This window comes from Corapipo altera, unplaced genomic scaffold (assembly GCF_003945725.1).
Source record: "Corapipo altera isolate COAL_440 unplaced genomic scaffold, ASM394572v1 48b, whole genome shotgun sequence".
NCBI classification, from domain to species: domain Eukaryota; kingdom Metazoa; phylum Chordata; class Aves; order Passeriformes; family Pipridae; genus Corapipo; species Corapipo altera.
Window position 1 is genome coordinate 6,822,416 of NW_020884884.1, and position 16,823 is coordinate 6,839,238.

Here is a 16,823-nt window from a genome sequence, read left to right on the forward strand (position 1 = left end):
CCCAGACCGAGGGCAGACTGATCGCTGTTGGCTTTTTATAGTTAATGTCACGGTTTTGCCACCGGCCGTGAGCACCGTGCGGCGCGGTGGGACCGGGCAGCAGGGGGGTGTCTGTTGCCGATTGCTGTGGTTTCCTACGGGAAGGGTGCAGGACCCTGCCTGTGTGCGAGCAGCTGCCAGTTTCCTGCTCGGGAGCAGCTCGGCGAGCTCCGCTTCCCTCCGGAGAAGGCACCGGGGCCCGCGGCTCCCGGCCGGTGCCGCAGCGAGCGTGTGGTCGCCGCCTGCGGGCCGGCCCCTCCCCGGGGCCTCGGCCCCGGCCCGCCCCCGCCGGCCTCCCGCGCTCGCTGCCGGGGCAGCGGGGAGAGGCGGCGGGGACCGGCCGCCGCCAGCAGGGCTCGGGGGCCGGCACCGTCCGCTCGGCGTCCGCCGGCCGGGCCGGGGCGCGGGTGCTCGGGCTGAGCCTCGGCGGGAGGGCGGCGGGGCCGGCTCGGCGTCGGCGAGAGGGATGGAGGAAGCCTTGCTCTGCCTGGGCGCAGGCTGCGACCCCTCGGCGCTCGCTGCCTTCTGCACGGGTAAAGTACCGCGCCTGCCCCGCGCCGGGGGGGGCCCGCCCCGCAACGCCTGCGAGGGCTCTTTCGGAGTGATCTCCAGCGCTTTCCCATCCCGGGAGGGGAGGAAGGGAAACCTGTCCGTACCCGGGTAGATACTGCCCTGTGTGGTGCGAGGGCAGCTCCGCGTCCCCGGCAGCAAGCCGGCAAGGTGTGCCTGCTGAGCGGCTCGCTGCCCTGCGGCATCCGAACCTCGAGAAAATTAAAAAAAAAAAAAATAAAAAAATTCACCAAACAAAATTATGGTGTGTGTGGATAACGGAGGAAACGAGAGGAAGATAATGACGAAGTTAGTGCTCTCTGGACAGAAGGCTGCTGGCGCGGAGCAGCTTGGGGCCCGGCGGCCCCGGGGCTGTCGGGGGGACGCGTTTCGTGCGAGGGACCCTTCGCAGCCCTTGGGAAAGGGCGGCTCTTGCGCGTCCAGCCCTTCGTTTGGACCTCTCTGTTTGACGCTCTCCAAAGCAAAAGTCATGGGAAGCCCCGCTGGGACGCGTGGGCTGCGCGGGCCTCAGGCAGGCGGCAGTAAAGGCTCGCTCAGCGTAGGTAGATCAGACCCGCGTCTGCTGCGGCTCCAGCCGTGCGCCTCCTGTGCGGGGCTTTCTGTCTCTGAAGCATGCATTTGCCCTTCAGAACTAAGGGTTTCTCCCCCCCCCCCCCCCCCCCCCCCCCCCGCCTTCATTTTTACTAGTATCATAGTAAAAATGAAATATTTCAATGCCTATTTCATTTCTTTATAAACAACTACTGTCAAACCAGCCTCTTCAGTGTGAATCGGGTCATTAATTGCAGCGTTCTGACTGTAGCAACCAAAAATATATGGTCTTAAAAAGAACCAAATGGTCCTCGCCAACAAATCGCATCAGAGATAAGACGTGTTTCTCTTGTATGTTGTGAAGTGTGTTTTTCCGAATAGAGTGGACATCACTGAGCAGCCCTTCTTTGTTCGCTGATTCGTGCCGTGCGGTTTTGGTGCGAATGCAGCATCTCACATGTAAAAACCTTTCACTTCTGACCTAGAATATGATGGTCAACAGGAAAGTGTGTCTTAAAAAATAAGGGCAAATATTTAATGCATAGATTTCGATGGGTATGTTGGGGAAGAAAGGAATGACCTTGCTATGGTGTACTTTCTTGCAGTGAGCAATGCGCTGTACTTTATCTGCTTCAGAATTCAAACTATTCGGTTTAGAATTCAAGATGTTGCAACTCTTAAGAAAGAGAGGAGGGTAAATTGGAAATTTTAGCATTATGCTTCGTATGATTTGTTTTTGCAGTCTTGAAAGGATTTTTACAGTAGAAAAGAAAGGTTAATGTTTAGCTGTTTGTCTTCAGAGCAAAATTCAAAAGAACAGCAATTTTTACTTGAAGCTTTGTTACTGATATGTAGTGGTTTATGTTACCAACATTTCCATTGACTTTAATGGCTTTTAGGAAAAATTTCTGCGATCGTCTGTAAAAAACGTAGCAGTGTCTTAAACTTCGGCTTGAGACCTATCTTGAAATTCTGAGGCGAGTGTGACGTGATGGACTTACCTTTTGAGATTTATATAGAAATCCAGCAAAATAAGGTACAAGAAATACATTTTTTTTCAATGCATATGGTCTACTTCAATTTTTTTCTGCGTCTTAAAAAATTATATTACCTAAAATCTTGGTGAAAGACTGAAGATTGTACTGAGTAAGAGCTAAAGACAGCATTTGTGATTAACAGAAACTGCGGCTTTGGGTATTATTAGCAGGGCAATGTGCTTTGTTGGTTTAAAACTTGATTCCTACTTATACAGTTAGACCTAATGTATCTTTATATAAAGTTTTTTGAGGACTGTGTGTTGGTTTGCACATAAACTTAGAGTGATAAGGAACTGGTGTGGTGGAGAATTACAAAGTGCTTTGTGCGTATGAAATTTCTAACTTCATTCTTGAGAGCTCCTTGCCTTGAGGGCTTTTAGCAACTTTGCAGTGGTAACAAGTATGAAAAAGCCTGAGATTAAGCTGTAGAAGGAATTTTTTTTTTTCCTGTTGGGCCATACATGCTCATTCTTGCTTTATTTAAAGGAGCTTAAGGCTTTGTACTAACAGTAGGGTATTTCAGGTGAGGTTTTTGGGGATAACTTTTTTTTTTTAAGTATATATCCTATAATGATGTGCTTTTCTATAGGAACTTGTCTACCTTACCTTTAATTGTGATTTGTTTTGTCACAGGTGTCATTATACATACCTTCAGTTGCTCATTTCTTGCCATAGCTAAAAATTAATTCCTAATTCAGGAGTAAAGAACTAGCACTTCCTTTTGACATATGGAATACCAGTGCTGATAAGCAGCTTAATCAAACTTTTAAAAAAACTTCTCTGATGTCAGTAGGGGTGAATTCTTTTTTTCTAATTTTTCTAATTATCCTTTTATAACTAAAGCTAAGACAAGGCAATGTTCCTTCAGGAAGAGCATAGCTATCAAATTAGATATGGGCTAGAATTTATCTTAGATGATACAGATCGGGTTAGAAATTTTGAGTTTGACCAATGGAAATATTTACCTACAAAGAAACCTTCAGTTGTCATGCTTCTTGATTAAATATTTGCCTCCAGTGACACTTGGCATTGAAAATAGTATTTATAAACAGGAAAAAAATTGAAACAAACTCTAGTATCCCCATATTTGTAAACTTGATTACTGTCAGGCTTTTGGTTTTGATTCGGTTATCTTTAATGTTAATACTAGTAGAGTTTGCTTAGGGTTTTTTGCAGTGCAGATTCACCAGTTGCTGGAGACAGGGATGATAAAGGTGAGGTTATGGTGGTGGCTCTGCAGGGTTTCTCCAGAGGTGACACTGAGTCCTTCTTGGGCTTGATGCCTCTCACCCAGGGGCTGTCACTGTGCTGTGGAGGGCACCTCAGCCAGTGGCGGCTTTGCCACCCACTCTCATCCAGGGTCTATCACTGTTCTCTGGAGGGCACCTCAGCTGGCTGTGGCTTTGCCACCTGCCTCATTGGCAGGGAGTGACAGTGGCCTGCATGTGCTGCTGTTCCTGGTGCTGTGCTTCCCTGTCTGGATGCTCACGCACAGGTACTTAATTTGGATTAGTATCTGACATAAGGAACTTTGCTGTGAGTATTTGGATATTACAAGGGCTTTTTTCTTTCCAGTGCCTGTTATGTAGGCAAAAATAGACAAATGTGACATAGAAGTCCTACTTTCAGCTTGATATTTTACCTAAAATGGATAGATACTGGATGGGGACCAGTTAAATAAACCAAGTATCAGCCTATTTCAGGGGATTACATCTCCCTAAGCACTGTTTTTTCTGATAGTCTAGAGTTGAAATCCCATCTCATTGTAGTTCTTGAAAGTACCATTGTTGCCTCTTATCTGTTGGAATTTGTAGGATAGTGTATACTGGTTTTACGTTCTACTTCCTTATCAGGTTAGTATAGTTTTACTTACCACCTTCTAGTAATTTATCTGAGTTAAAACAATCTTTTGCTGAAGGGTTATAAGCACAACTGGACTAAGCAGAATTTACTTGCTTTGTAAGTTAGATGAGCCTATGCTTAATGAAGTGAGCTGTAAACTAGATGGGCTGTGTAAAAAAGGCTTCATTGCATTAATCTTATTGTCAAAGTGCTGTTCCCTCATCAGATACCACCCCCTTTCCAGGAACGCAGAGAAGGGACATGGCTGTTGTGACCCAGCCATGCACAGTACAGGCTGGTGCAGTGGCATGGGGAGCTCTCTGTGAGGTCAAACAGTGTTTGACTCTGCACGTTTCTGACTGTAAACTTACTGTAAATGTTTGTGAATGTACATGTCTCATTACAAGTCTTTCAGTGTATTTAGTGCATACTTTGGTAAATAACAGTGTTATTGCTCGGTAGTGTCTAACTAAATGTCTGCAGTATTGCACTGTAACAACTGTGTGTATACAACATAAAATTGCATATAGTGTAAAGATCCATAGGAGTTTTCATCTCACACTGTTTAGAAGGTTAATTCTTATCTTGACTCAATGGAAGTCTCATTTCTTTAACTTGATAACTACCTTTTGAAACTATAATTACATTTTTTGGTAATGTTTCTTCTTCTTTGCCTTTTCAGGTCTCTGTCTCACTCCTAACGGTTCTAGGAATATGTATTAGTCATCAAAAGGGGGTTGAGGAGATAATAGTGACTTGTGCAGGTTAATGGGTAGTGTTTTCGTTGCAATTGCAGAACGTAATTGCAAGCCACACTTTAAGTTGCTGAAGTATCGAAATTGGTGAAATGTCAAAGGTGGAGCTGACGCAGCAAACATACCATTAAAGGTCAGATAGAAAGGTTCAGACTGCACACACTTTCTCAGCACTGAGTCTTTGCTCTCAAATTTAGAGTAATGTCCTGATTAAGAAAGTATCTTTATGAGCCCTGTATCACACCCCTACTTCACACAGATAAGTAAATTCATCAGGAAAGCGGTGTCGTTGGAAACTTCCTCCTTGCAGCATATTCAGCTTCTTCAACCTGCTCCTTCTGCATTGAGCCAGACCAGCATGGAGAGCAGAACTTGCGAAAAGAAATACAGAAAAACTGCTGGATGTGCAGATCCTGCTCTGTGAGCAGGGGTGGAGAAGGAATAACCAGATGTTACAGTCATTAATCACAGTTTTTTACTGTGTGGTGAGAAGATGCCCTTTATGTGTCGTAAAACCAGGTAGAATTTAGGTGACGTCTGCTTTTGCTCTTCTCTCCCAGCACCTTTTTTGTTCTTTATATGTTCTAAAAATGCATTAATTTGTCGAGGTTTGCCCATGAAGCTCTTCAGGAGCATTTAAAACCATGAGAATACCCATAGTCAGATGTCTGATATCTGTGAAATGCATCAAAGGAAACATTCCCTTCCAGCTGATGGAGTTGGTCCTTCAGGTTCTTGCATGATTTTACCTATTTGGTAAATAAATAGCATGGTGTCTTGAGCAATGAGGTATTTTTTGAGGTACATCTCGGAGATGTACAGGCTTCATACGTGTTGTGTAGCGCTCTCGTGCGAGGACTTCCTCGTATGCAACTTCACAAGTTGCAAAGAATGGCCACACCTAGTTAGAGTGTGGGCTTGCACATGAGCTGCAGAGGGCTAAGTGGAGGTGGAAACCAAAAGCATGTTGACACAGTAGGTTACTAAATGTGGATTAGTAGGTTAAACAGCATGGCATTTAGTCTTGAGTAAGAGTGTGTGCTTGAATAGTTACTACATGGAAGCTGTGATGTTGTTCACTCTCTCTCGGGCTCACTCCCTGGTAGTTTGTGTGGCCCTACGCCCCAGCTGCAGCCCAAAGAACATGGTCATGCTGGCTCAGTTTTAATTCTTTTTCCTAATGCTAAAAATAAAATAAAAATAGTAAAATAAGATTGTGAGGAAGGGTAGAAAATGCTGAAAATGTATAAAATAACGTTCTTACTGATGTATTCTGCTGTGGTGGGAGGATTTTTTTCATGCATGAAAGATTCTGTTATTTTGACTGGCAGTATTATACAGAAATAGTATGCTCCCGGATGGTTCTTTTATATGTATAAAGAGCTGAATTAGCATAGCTAATGCTTAGTAAGTGTATGTGGAATTAATCAATTCTAAAACATAGGCATTAAAGGAATAAACTGGATAATTCAGTGATTTAAGATAATAGCTGCTTTCAGAGTAACTATTTTTTTTTTGGCTTTAGATTGTTCCCCCCACAGTTATCAAACAAATAGAAATCTCCTGGACATAAAAAAGAGAATAGAACTGAATTGCAAACACTGGAGGCCTACAATATATAGCTTTTTCCAGTATATTTTTAAATTTGAGTTTGAAGTGTATTAGTAAAAAACTATAAACTTTATTTCTGTGGGTTGCAGGCAGGCTTTACCTAACATTGCTGTTCCTGATCTCTTATAAAAAGCTGAAAGTGGTACCTAGTGATAGCCAGAGAAGAGCTCTGAGATAGGTCTTCAAGGGAGTGACCGCTGATGTGTCAGTGGCAGGTTGAGTGACAGTGTAGAGCCTGTCTGGTTGCATTGGTGCTCGTGTACTTCTACAGCAAAACATTTCTGTTTTTTTTGAACTTGTGTACTTTAGCACATAAAGAGTTCTCTTTCTGAGGAGGCTTGGATTGTTGTCAGTTCTTGATTAATTAATGCCTTAGTTTTGGGGAAGAAGGAAAGAAGTGGGGGAAAAAATGCAACTTACTCATAGTTTGCAGCACTGCTGTTACTTAGTCCTAATCAGATTCAGTTCTTGTTTCCCTATCAAGTATTTGTAGTACTTGTAGTATTTCTAATACTAGACATATCCACGATCAGTCATGCCTCTCTTACTATTTGTAGGGGTATCTCCTTTACCTAAAAACTGTTGCTCTGTAGCAAATAGTGGGAAGAAAAACCTGAGGATTTTTAACACTTCAGAGACTCCCATCTGTAGAAAGATCAGAGAAGTAATCTGTTTATGGTACCAAATGTGATGTTTTTAAGCAACTTTGATAGACAAAACTTTGATAGACTCCCTTTTGAGTTTACAAAATTGGCAAACTTTCCACACAGAATTGTGTTTTCCTACAGGATCCCTTGTGAAGAAAGGGAAAAAATATCCCTGCAAAAAGGTATGTTTTGCATGTAAGCAAATTCCATATATATATTCATGATGGTTTCGTATGGTTTATCCACGTAGAATATTTGTCGAAAATTATTGTTGATAGTTCCCTTGCTAAGAAAAGTGCGGCAACACTTGATGATAGATCTATAGTCTGAATGTTTAAAAGGCTACCTGTGTATAATAATAATATTAAATGTTTCGACAGCTATTCAGAAGCAGTGTGTTACAGGGCAGCCGGATGAACGTCTAGATGGTCTCCTGTCAGGCAGCAGCAGTCACAGCAGCAGGAAAGGTGTGAGCAATGCTTTCCACCCACAGCTTGTTTACAGCTGTTACTTCACCAAGGCTGTTTAATTGCTAACATAATTAAAAAAAAGGGAGCTTAACTAAAGAACCAGTCAGTTGTTTAATTGTATTTATGCTCAGTTCCCCTTTTTGAGGGTGGGTCTTGACTTATACCAGCATAGATACTTCTGCTCGCTCTCTGGCCTGTGTTTTCTATGACACACAATGCGCAAATATTCCCTTTATTTCTCAATAGTTGCTCCTGTGTAGTAATTGAAATGGAGATTGTGACTAATGTGAGATGAGTAGCTGCAGATACCACCTTACAGGTTGGCTGTGTGGGAGTCATGCAGCTTGTGCTTTATCCTTGAAACTAAGCGGAGAGCTTAGCTGCATCTGTAGTATGACTAGTCTTTACGGAGATAGTTTAGTTATTTTCTATGCAAAAAAAAAGCCCCTAACAAAAGTGCTGTGGATTTGGTTCCCCCTGGAGTAACTAGGGGGGGACCTGTTGTAGAGGTGTTCCTCTAGTACCAAAGCTGCAAGCAGTTACAGAATTTGGGGAGACATTTTGGTGGAGGTAAACAAAAGCGAGATTGCGATTGCTACTGTTGGAAGTGTTGAGTTGAATCAAGCTTGTTCCCAAGAAACAATGGACTTTTCAAAAAATATCTAAACCAAACCTTATGTCTGTTCTTGCCTACAAGACACAGGAGAGGTTGAACAACTGCAAGACGGTATCCCCTGCAGCAGCAAGGACAATATTTTTGTCACAGACCTAGGATAAGGGGTGTCTTCTGCAGGAGGTGGCTGCCCACTGGAACAGACTGAGCATGCCAGGCATGCAAGCACAACCAGCCATCCTGGCCCCACTGCAGCAACACCACAGCATCCACTGTGGTGGATGATCACAAGAGAAAACTTATCACTGGAATGCATACTCCCAGCAGAAAGCTTGTCTCTTAATAGAGGTTATTTTTTACAAGAGTGTATTGTAATCTTTAGCTTTTGGATAAGAAAATGCAAAGAAGGACAATAACTTTTCAAGGTCACTTTAGCTTGTCGGAGAGGAAGCTGAAAGTTGGCATTTTACAAAAGGGGCTCTGGTATTGAAAGGAAATAAAGCAGTGGCCGCATAGGACCCTGAATAAGTGGAAGGAATTCCTATACCTGAAATACCAGAAAACTAAGATAAGGCAATGAGTTAAGTCTGTTTCGAAACAGATTTTACTTTGATCTGAAATCACTGTGTCCTGTGACTTGGCGGATAAGAGCCATCAAATTACCCTGCTGTGTACACCTGCCCTGGTGCCTCCCTCTTGCTCTGATTTAAGCTGAGCACAGAAACCCACAAGATCCTGCTTTTTACAGCAGAACTGAAAGGGAAGGCTTCCCCTGCAGGGTAGATGAGTGTTTTGTGAGAGGGAGTTGCTTATTTCTTTGGGAAAGGAAATGAGTACTATGGGCCAGGATTCTGTTTTTCTTGACTTGGTGGAGTTTTACATGGTGGCATTTATGATAGATTGGCTTAGAATAGCACAGAATAAGATCAAATAAACTTAGTTTGTAAAGTGGTATTTTTGAGGTTACAAATTATTTATGAGTCCTGGGGGAAGGAAATGAGCAGCACAATGAAGCAACCAGTACAAAAAATTTCAGAAATATTCCAACACTTTTATTTTCAGAGATAATGTCTGACTTTATTGCTAGATAACAGAAACTAGAGATTACTTGTTTGTGTGTCAGGATATGAGATCAGTAAAATTTTGCAATTAAACATTGCATGGTACAAAATAAAATGTATCTATAAAAGAAGAGGGTATGTTGTTTTTCCTGATGTTATCTCACTTAATGATTTCAGTGCTTTTCTATTTTGTTGTGATGTTATACTCTAGAACTGATGAGAATATAGCAATCTTAAAGAGTAGAAACATCTTTCCTCCAGGGCAAAAAATGTACTTGTTAAAAGCATACCATAGACAAAAATTCAGATAAGTTTGATGCCCAAATAAGCAATAAATATTTAAGATGTTGGAAGTTGTCCATAAGTTTCAGATTAAAAGTATGTTGGTACTACTGAACTCAAATATTTTGCAGCAGAGGACATGCACTGCAGTGATGGGGAATGTTGGACTTTTCCTGTGTTGTTGCAGTCTAAAGATTGAATGTTTCAAAAACTTGGATTTTATTTGCATGTTACTGGAAAAAAATATCTTTTGGAAATATACTTTGGAAATAGAATTTGAAAAATCAGAGGTAACCTGTATGAATTTGGGCTTAAATTCTGAAAAAAGAAAAAAAATTCTCTAAATATACGGACACTTCTCTGAACAGGAGTTAGCACCATCACTATTACAAGAGCAGTTAAAAAATAAGTGGCCCCAGGGGGAGGGAGAGGTGCGGAGAGAGAAGAATCTGAGATAACTCTTGAGTGCTCTTTTTTCTTTTTTCTTTTTTATTTCTTTTCCTCCCATCCTTCGCTCTACCCCCTGCTCCCCACGCACTCTTTCCATTTACAAACCTTCACACCTTCCTTGCCCGCCATGTAACTGGTGGTACCTGTCTGTGTAAATAAATTTGCTGAATACTCCAGGAAAATCAGTGTTTCAGATGATCCCACGCTTCTTGGTGAACTCTGTGCTTTTTCTGGACTTTGTGATGTTTTGCATAGCAGCACTTTTATCTGAGCCTGAATATGGTTACTATCATTCATTGTTGTGTTGAGCAGATCAGCGACAATTAATGCTGCCGTCTTTTTGTACATTTATGCACTATTGACATATGATTTAGAAGAGTGTTCTGAGTGGGAAGTCATAGTGAGCATAGAAGTCAGAATTGGAGTTTTTCTTCAAGACTGTATTTAATCTTCTGGATCATATAGATATTAAGATGCAGCCTTTAATTACTTACTCATAGTCTTTCCGCAATTCAGAACTCTGAAAAGCTGATTCTGCCTAAAAAGCAGCTTCTCAGTGCTTTGAGTTGCCTTCATTTTCTTTACATGTCTTTCTGTTATTTTTATGGCAAGACTTTTAGTCGTGCTTTTCAAAGAAATGCACGAATTTAAGCATTGATTTTGCTGCAGCACTTAGGGGTAGTGTGTTGGTAGCCCACAAGTGTTAATTAACCTTTATGTGGTGTGGGACAATGCTTGCATTTAACAGATGAAGAGTGAAGTTAAAAAGAGATTAAGGTCAAAAGCATTTGCTAATTACCTAATTTTCTAATTAAGTAATTGCCTGATTTGAAACTAGGAAGGCTTGATTGTCAAAGTGTATAGACAGGAAAACGCTGTACATGTCAAAAGCCTGATTGCTTCTGGTGGGAGTACCTGTGAGAGCTTAGCGCTTTTCCCCACTGATGTCTGGTGTTTGGGCACAACAGGCAGGTTCTTCCTCAGGTGGCAGAGATGTTTTCCTACTCTTGCTGTCCCGCAGTGGTTACCCTGGAGCCCCAGACAGTGGCTGGCTTTGCCTCTGTCCTGCAAAGCTGGAACCTGCTGAGTTTCTTAATGGGGTGGCTTGGGTGCTGTCCGCTCATGGCGTAGGGAGGCAAGCAGTGGCTGAGCCCTTGGTGAAGAGGAAGACCTCAGAGATCTGGTCCTACTTCAGCATAGGAAAAGTTGTTTTCTTAGAAAATTTTAGTTAGATCAGTTTGGGCATTAGGGAGGATGGGGGGAAAAAACTGCAGGCACTGAAATTTTTAACTTGCATTGTTTCATACTTTTTTGGTTTTTAACTTTTAAATCAGCATTTTATCATGGAAATGTTCTAACACTTCTAGTACAACATGAAATATTTTCGGCGAAGAAATACTGACATATGTGGACTAAAGTGTTTTCGTTAATGTGTGTGTAACTTATAGTAGAACAGTTCATTGCAGCTCTTTGGTTGCTATGTGAATTTCAAAGTTTTTGTGTTTGAAAAGGTGCTCCCTGCCCCTCTCTCTTACTGTGACCTGAAAATAGGATGGCATAAGATACTGAAAAGAGCTTGGGGTGACTTGGAGTGCTGCTGAATGAGTAATATGGGGGATCCCAAGCAGGTACCCGTAGCCACCACAAATTCTCTCTATGGAGTGTAGAGGTCACTCATCTGTAGCAGAAACACTATTTTGGAAGGAAAAGGGCTTGTCCTGCTGATTGAAGGCCAAGCGTTTAAGAGTCATAAGCTTCAGAACAATATCAGGAACATTGAGAGCTAAGCAATGTAAGGGGAAGAAAAGTACTTGAAAACCACGAGGCTTAAGTAGTGGGTGGAGAAAAACCTGTGAATGGTCTTACTCTTGAGATGCATCTCAGTGGAGGTGGAGCTGATACGAAGTATGCAGTTGGGGAAGGATACATGAGAGAGCCTGCATAATTACCTGCCTCTTCAAGTAATTATATGGATACCAATGTCAAATAGGAGAAGTGTCTGTAAGTGTTTGTTTTGTTTTCACAGTCTGCCTATCAAAACTAGTATCAGCAAGTATAAAAGTATAAAACTTTTATGCTCAATAGGTAATACAGTTACTGGAAACTTAGGGAGGTAGAACACTCATGTTGGTCAAATAGAGCATGGGTGGAGTTGTACCCTGTGAATCTCATGCTTATATATTTCTGGATTATCCATGATAAAACTTAGTGTTTACAGCAGCAGATGCGAAAGCTTGTTAGAAAAATATTCTTTTATCTGCTGTAACTTGTGGTTTTTACTAAGTTTTTTTTTTCAGGATATTTTTGTATCATCTCTTAATCTTCTTCCTTCCTTTGCTTTTTCATGTCAGGACAAAAAAAGATATGAAGTGCACAAATCTGTTTAGCATACACAAATAGAGTACTGATTATTAGGCATGATCATCTTACATGTCCAAACAGCCCTTTCAAATGAGATTGCTTGAAACATGGGTCATATTCTTTATAATGTAATAGTGCAGTAGTAGGTTCACAGACGTGAACTTGCTTCGAATTACCATAAAGCAATCCACAAATATCAAAGGTCAGTAGCAACTATTGCATTGCAGAACATTCATGGGTTTCAGCAAAATCACCCCATGGATCATCTACAGACAAATCACTACAGTTGTAAAATGAATATATATCATGCTGAATTGAGAAGTCCTAAGAAGCTTTGTCCAATGTAGTTATATCTTTTGTTGTTCTTTTGAAATTTAATGCATTGCTATAATGATTTAAATTTATAGTTTATGGCCCCTTTTTTTTTTAATTGAGATTTCGAGTGTATGATTATACAGATATATACGAATGTGTATAGATCTTTTACAGGTGGGCCAGTTTACATTTATTCAAGTAATGGACAAATTCTTAACAGCATAAATTACATTCCTTTCAGAGCTTTGACTGAGATTTTTAGACGTTTCAGACTTGAGTGAAGGTTGGTAGGGTTTTCTATGGTTAGGTTCTATTTTTTGGGTAGGGGATGTTGTTTGGATTTGTTCATGGCCAAGTTCTGTATCCATCACAATATGGTGGATTGCCCAGCTATATTTTAAAGTGAATAATAAGCGGTCTTTTACACAGTTTCTGTTTAAAAATGCAGATGAGCAATTGAGGTGATGACTTTTGATGATTAAGGCACTATCCACTAGACATTACATTCCCGTTTTATGATCTGATTCTGCAGTAGGATCTGTGTAAATAAACTTACTGCTTGCTGCTTGACTTTTTATCAAAATGGTTCGTGAAAGGCTAGTGTAGAGTAATATATTGTTTTTATATTAACTATTTGTAGGGGACTAAAATAAGATGGATCTATGAATTGTTAAAAAAATCTCATGAGATATACAAGAAAGACAGTTTGGTCGAAATGATGGTCCTCATTCAGCATCAACCCTGAGCAAATGAGTGGTGTGTGACAACACACGTCCTTCCCAAAAACCTGCAGAAATGTCTTTGGAAGAGAGAAATTTAAGGTTGAGCAGCATAGTAGTTTCAATTCAGTATAGAAAAATTGGGAGATTAAAGAAAAAGAATGAAAAACTAGCAAAGGAAGCAAAAAATGTATGGGATAACTGAGAGAGTTAAAGACCAGAGTCTTGCATTTGCAGGAAGTGAGAACTTGGGGAGAACTTCCCACTCCATTGCCATGCCACGTAGTCTTGTTTTAGGGGCAAATTAGAACTTAATACAGTACTGTTTGGGTCACAGGGAGCTCTTTTAATCTTCCATGTTTGTGTTATGTGTTCTAATTCCCATTTTTGTGTTCTTTTCATGACTCACATCCTTTACAAAACTGAGATAATTTGTGTGTTGGCACTTGGAGGAGGTGAAGAAGATACTGTGGGCAAAAGCATGGAGTCTAATTGGTTTGGGGATTTTTTGAGAATTATGAATTACAGATATGGAACACAATTCTTGATCTTTCCACCCTTTATAATCTAGTCTTAAGACAAGTGAATTGCAAAAAACTGCAGAGAGTTTTTTTTTCTGGTAGCATGGTAGAAAAAAACAAGTTTGTCAGTTATTTCTCTGGAAATATAAACCTCATCTGCAGTAAAATTATTCACTGCTCTTCAGAACAGAAATTGCAAATTGTACAAATACAGTGTTTCCTGCAGATGTGAGCTGATCATAGTACTGGTGAGAAAGCATTCTTTCGGGCCAGTTATTCCCTGAAATTGTCAGCCGGATCTTTATGCCGATCCAAGTAATTTCTGTTGCTATTCTCTAATAAAAGACTCTTACCACTCTCAGAAAACTTCGTGGGTGCCTTAACAGACAGGGGTTTAAAATTACCTGTGGTTTCTGTGGCTTTATTGGATGAAACGTAGAATTTTCCGCCCTGTGGTTTAAATTTCCATGTGCTGGAGTTTGTAGAATTTGTTTTTCTGAAATGCTGCTTCTGTTTAAAATGAAGACCTTACTTATGTTTGGTGGAGGCTGGGAGGAATTGACTCGGAGAAGTGATAGTGGATGCTCTGGAATTGTTGAGGAGGCCTAGAATAGATGGTTCAGTAGTAAGATAATTTTTTTCCAAATGTAGCCATTTCAAATTTCTCCTAGGCAGCGAATGATGAAGGGTGATGCTTTTCAGATGCTGTTGTCCTCACGTGCCTACTGGTGCCATGTGGGAAGAGGAGTGATACATGGCTTGGGAGGTTGGTAAAGTACCATCACTATGTACTGGATACCCCTCTTGAAGTTCCTGGCCAAAGACTAAGGGGCTGTTTGAGCTGCTGCCTTGTTCAATCTGCTGGGATTGGTTTGGTGCCTGTGACTGTGAGGAGTCCCACACAGAGTAACGTGTCTTTTTAATGCTGTTCCATTGACTGAAAAATGAGCCCTAATTTTTAGATTCATCCTCATGTCTCACGAGTACTGGAGACAGCATATTTATCCCTTCATATTCCAAAAGCAGGGGGAGAATTGATGTTTTCCTGGCAAAAATTAAAAATCAAACTGATGAACCATGAAAAATAGTGAAACATCTTATTTTGAAATTTACAGTACTGTATGGTGAGACCTAGCATGTTTTTGCTGTCATTTGACTACCACTACTCTTATATTTAACCACTTTATAAGACAAATACCTTAGATTCACATCTGCATGGATGTCTCCTCACTACTACCAGCAAACACTGTAGATGGATCTTTGCAATGGATCTTGTTCCCAGTGGCTCTCTTGAAGGCATGGGTCATCAACAGCTTGGGAAATGTGACCAACACATCAAAAATGATGCTCTTTGGTCTTTTTAGATTGAGTCAGTGGTCAACTGCACTTAAAATGTTTTTGGTATATTTGCTTAACAGGTTTCCCTTTTTAAATAAATAAATCTCCCTCTGATTTAGTAAAAAAAGAGTGGCCCATGGAAGACTTGGATAGATGTCTGTCAGCACGAGGGAAAGGGCAGACGTTTATGAGTGGGAGAAGAGGAAGGGAGGAAATGGACTTTTGCTTCACAAGTGACTGACTTTGTTCTTGCATAAGAGCTGTTTCCTCTCTGAAAGGGGAAGGGCATGCCCTTGAAGGAAGTTTTTTTGTTTAAACTTCTTTTGAAGTAGTTCTTTAGATTATAAAATGTATTTTTAATGAAAGAAGAAATCCGTAAGAGATTTTGAAAACTTATGAGAAGAAAAGGTATAATTGTGTATTGTGCAGAACTGTCAGAATGATCTCACAGCTTGCAGTTGTGTTTACTTTCAAGGCATCTTCTTTTAAGCTAATCCCTGTTGAATTACTTTTCAAGACACTGCCAAGAAGGGCATGTTGGAGTTCAGTTGAATATTTGCTCTAATGAGTGAGGTTTTTGGGTTGGGAATCATTCATTTTAATTCTCTAATAGTTGCCAGGGTAATACATGATTGTCATCACTTGAAACAGATGCTGCTTCTGTAGAATGATAAAGAACAATAAAATGTCTTCCCAGTGTGCTACTGTATTCTTTGATCAACCAAAATATTCTTGATTTCCCAGTGATATTCTTGCTGTCCAGCTTCTTTCAGTTGCTGTTCCTCATGTACCCTCTCTGCAATGCAAAGCAGCTGCTGGTGGTTTGAAACCCTTTTTTTCCTGTGGTACACGCGCGGCCCATTACCTTGCCTGGCTTTGAATCAGCTAAATGGCTTAACCTACTTTGTTTTCTACTCATGCCCCATTTACGTAGCTATGACCTTTGACAAGCTATTGGTTTGTAGTTGAGTTTGAGAGTCCTTCTGCCTCTGTGTTGTGTCAAGGCTTAAGCCTCCACAGCGCAGCTCACAGAGGGGAGCATCGGTCAACTCTGCTACCATCTCATTTGATATGTTGAGGAGGTCAGAGCATTTGCAGCTCACCCTTATAGGGCAGAAAGATTTGCACTCCTGTTCTTTGAAGTTTCTAATTAGTGATATAACTGTGGCGTTGGGAGCTGCAGCAGCCAGGTAATGTATCCCATTTTTGGGGTATTGGGGTTCAACGGAAACAGTCTAGTCAATGTTAGTACTTAGTGGGGAAAAAAAGATATACAGAGATGTGCAGAGCACTTGTATCTGTGCACATCAGAAAGACCACTCAACAGTGGAACCTTTCCTGGTTTGGTAATTACTATTATTTGGACTCCACACAGGGAACACAGTAATATTTGGCTTCTAAAATGATGATCTGACATAGCTACTTATTCCTTTTACAAATGTTTTATAGTGATCTGCTGTATGTTTATGCAGTCTGGGAAATTATCCATAATTTATCCATTATAAGACTTTTTAATAGTTTATTAATTGAAGGCTTTGGCAGACAAAAAAGAAAAAAAACCAACAAAAAGTATGGGGTTTTTTTCCTCCCCCTTTTTTAAGGAAATATCAAACTTCTCTCTTCTGTTTGGACTGCTACCCAGTCTAAGATGAATTATAAAG

General features: G+C 40.9%; 1 protein-coding gene across 5 annotated transcripts in view; it reads left to right on the forward strand.

The window, feature by feature from the left end:
• EML4 (EMAP like 4) overlaps positions 1 to 16,823 on the forward strand; it is a 149,996-nt gene that overhangs the window by 60,965 nt on the left and 72,208 nt on the right. For 4 of the 5 annotated variants that reach the window (XM_027641479.1, XM_027641480.1, XM_027641482.1 and 1 more), the window contains exon 1: positions 501 to 572. The exons of the other annotated variant lie outside the window; for it this stretch is intronic. In XM_027641479.1, the coding sequence (XP_027497280.1) occupies positions 506 to 572 (67 nt within the window). In that variant the 5' untranslated portion in view covers positions 501 to 505. Of the gene's footprint in view, positions 1 to 500; positions 573 to 16,823 lie in introns of those variants that run through there. 5 annotated transcript variants of the gene reach the window in all.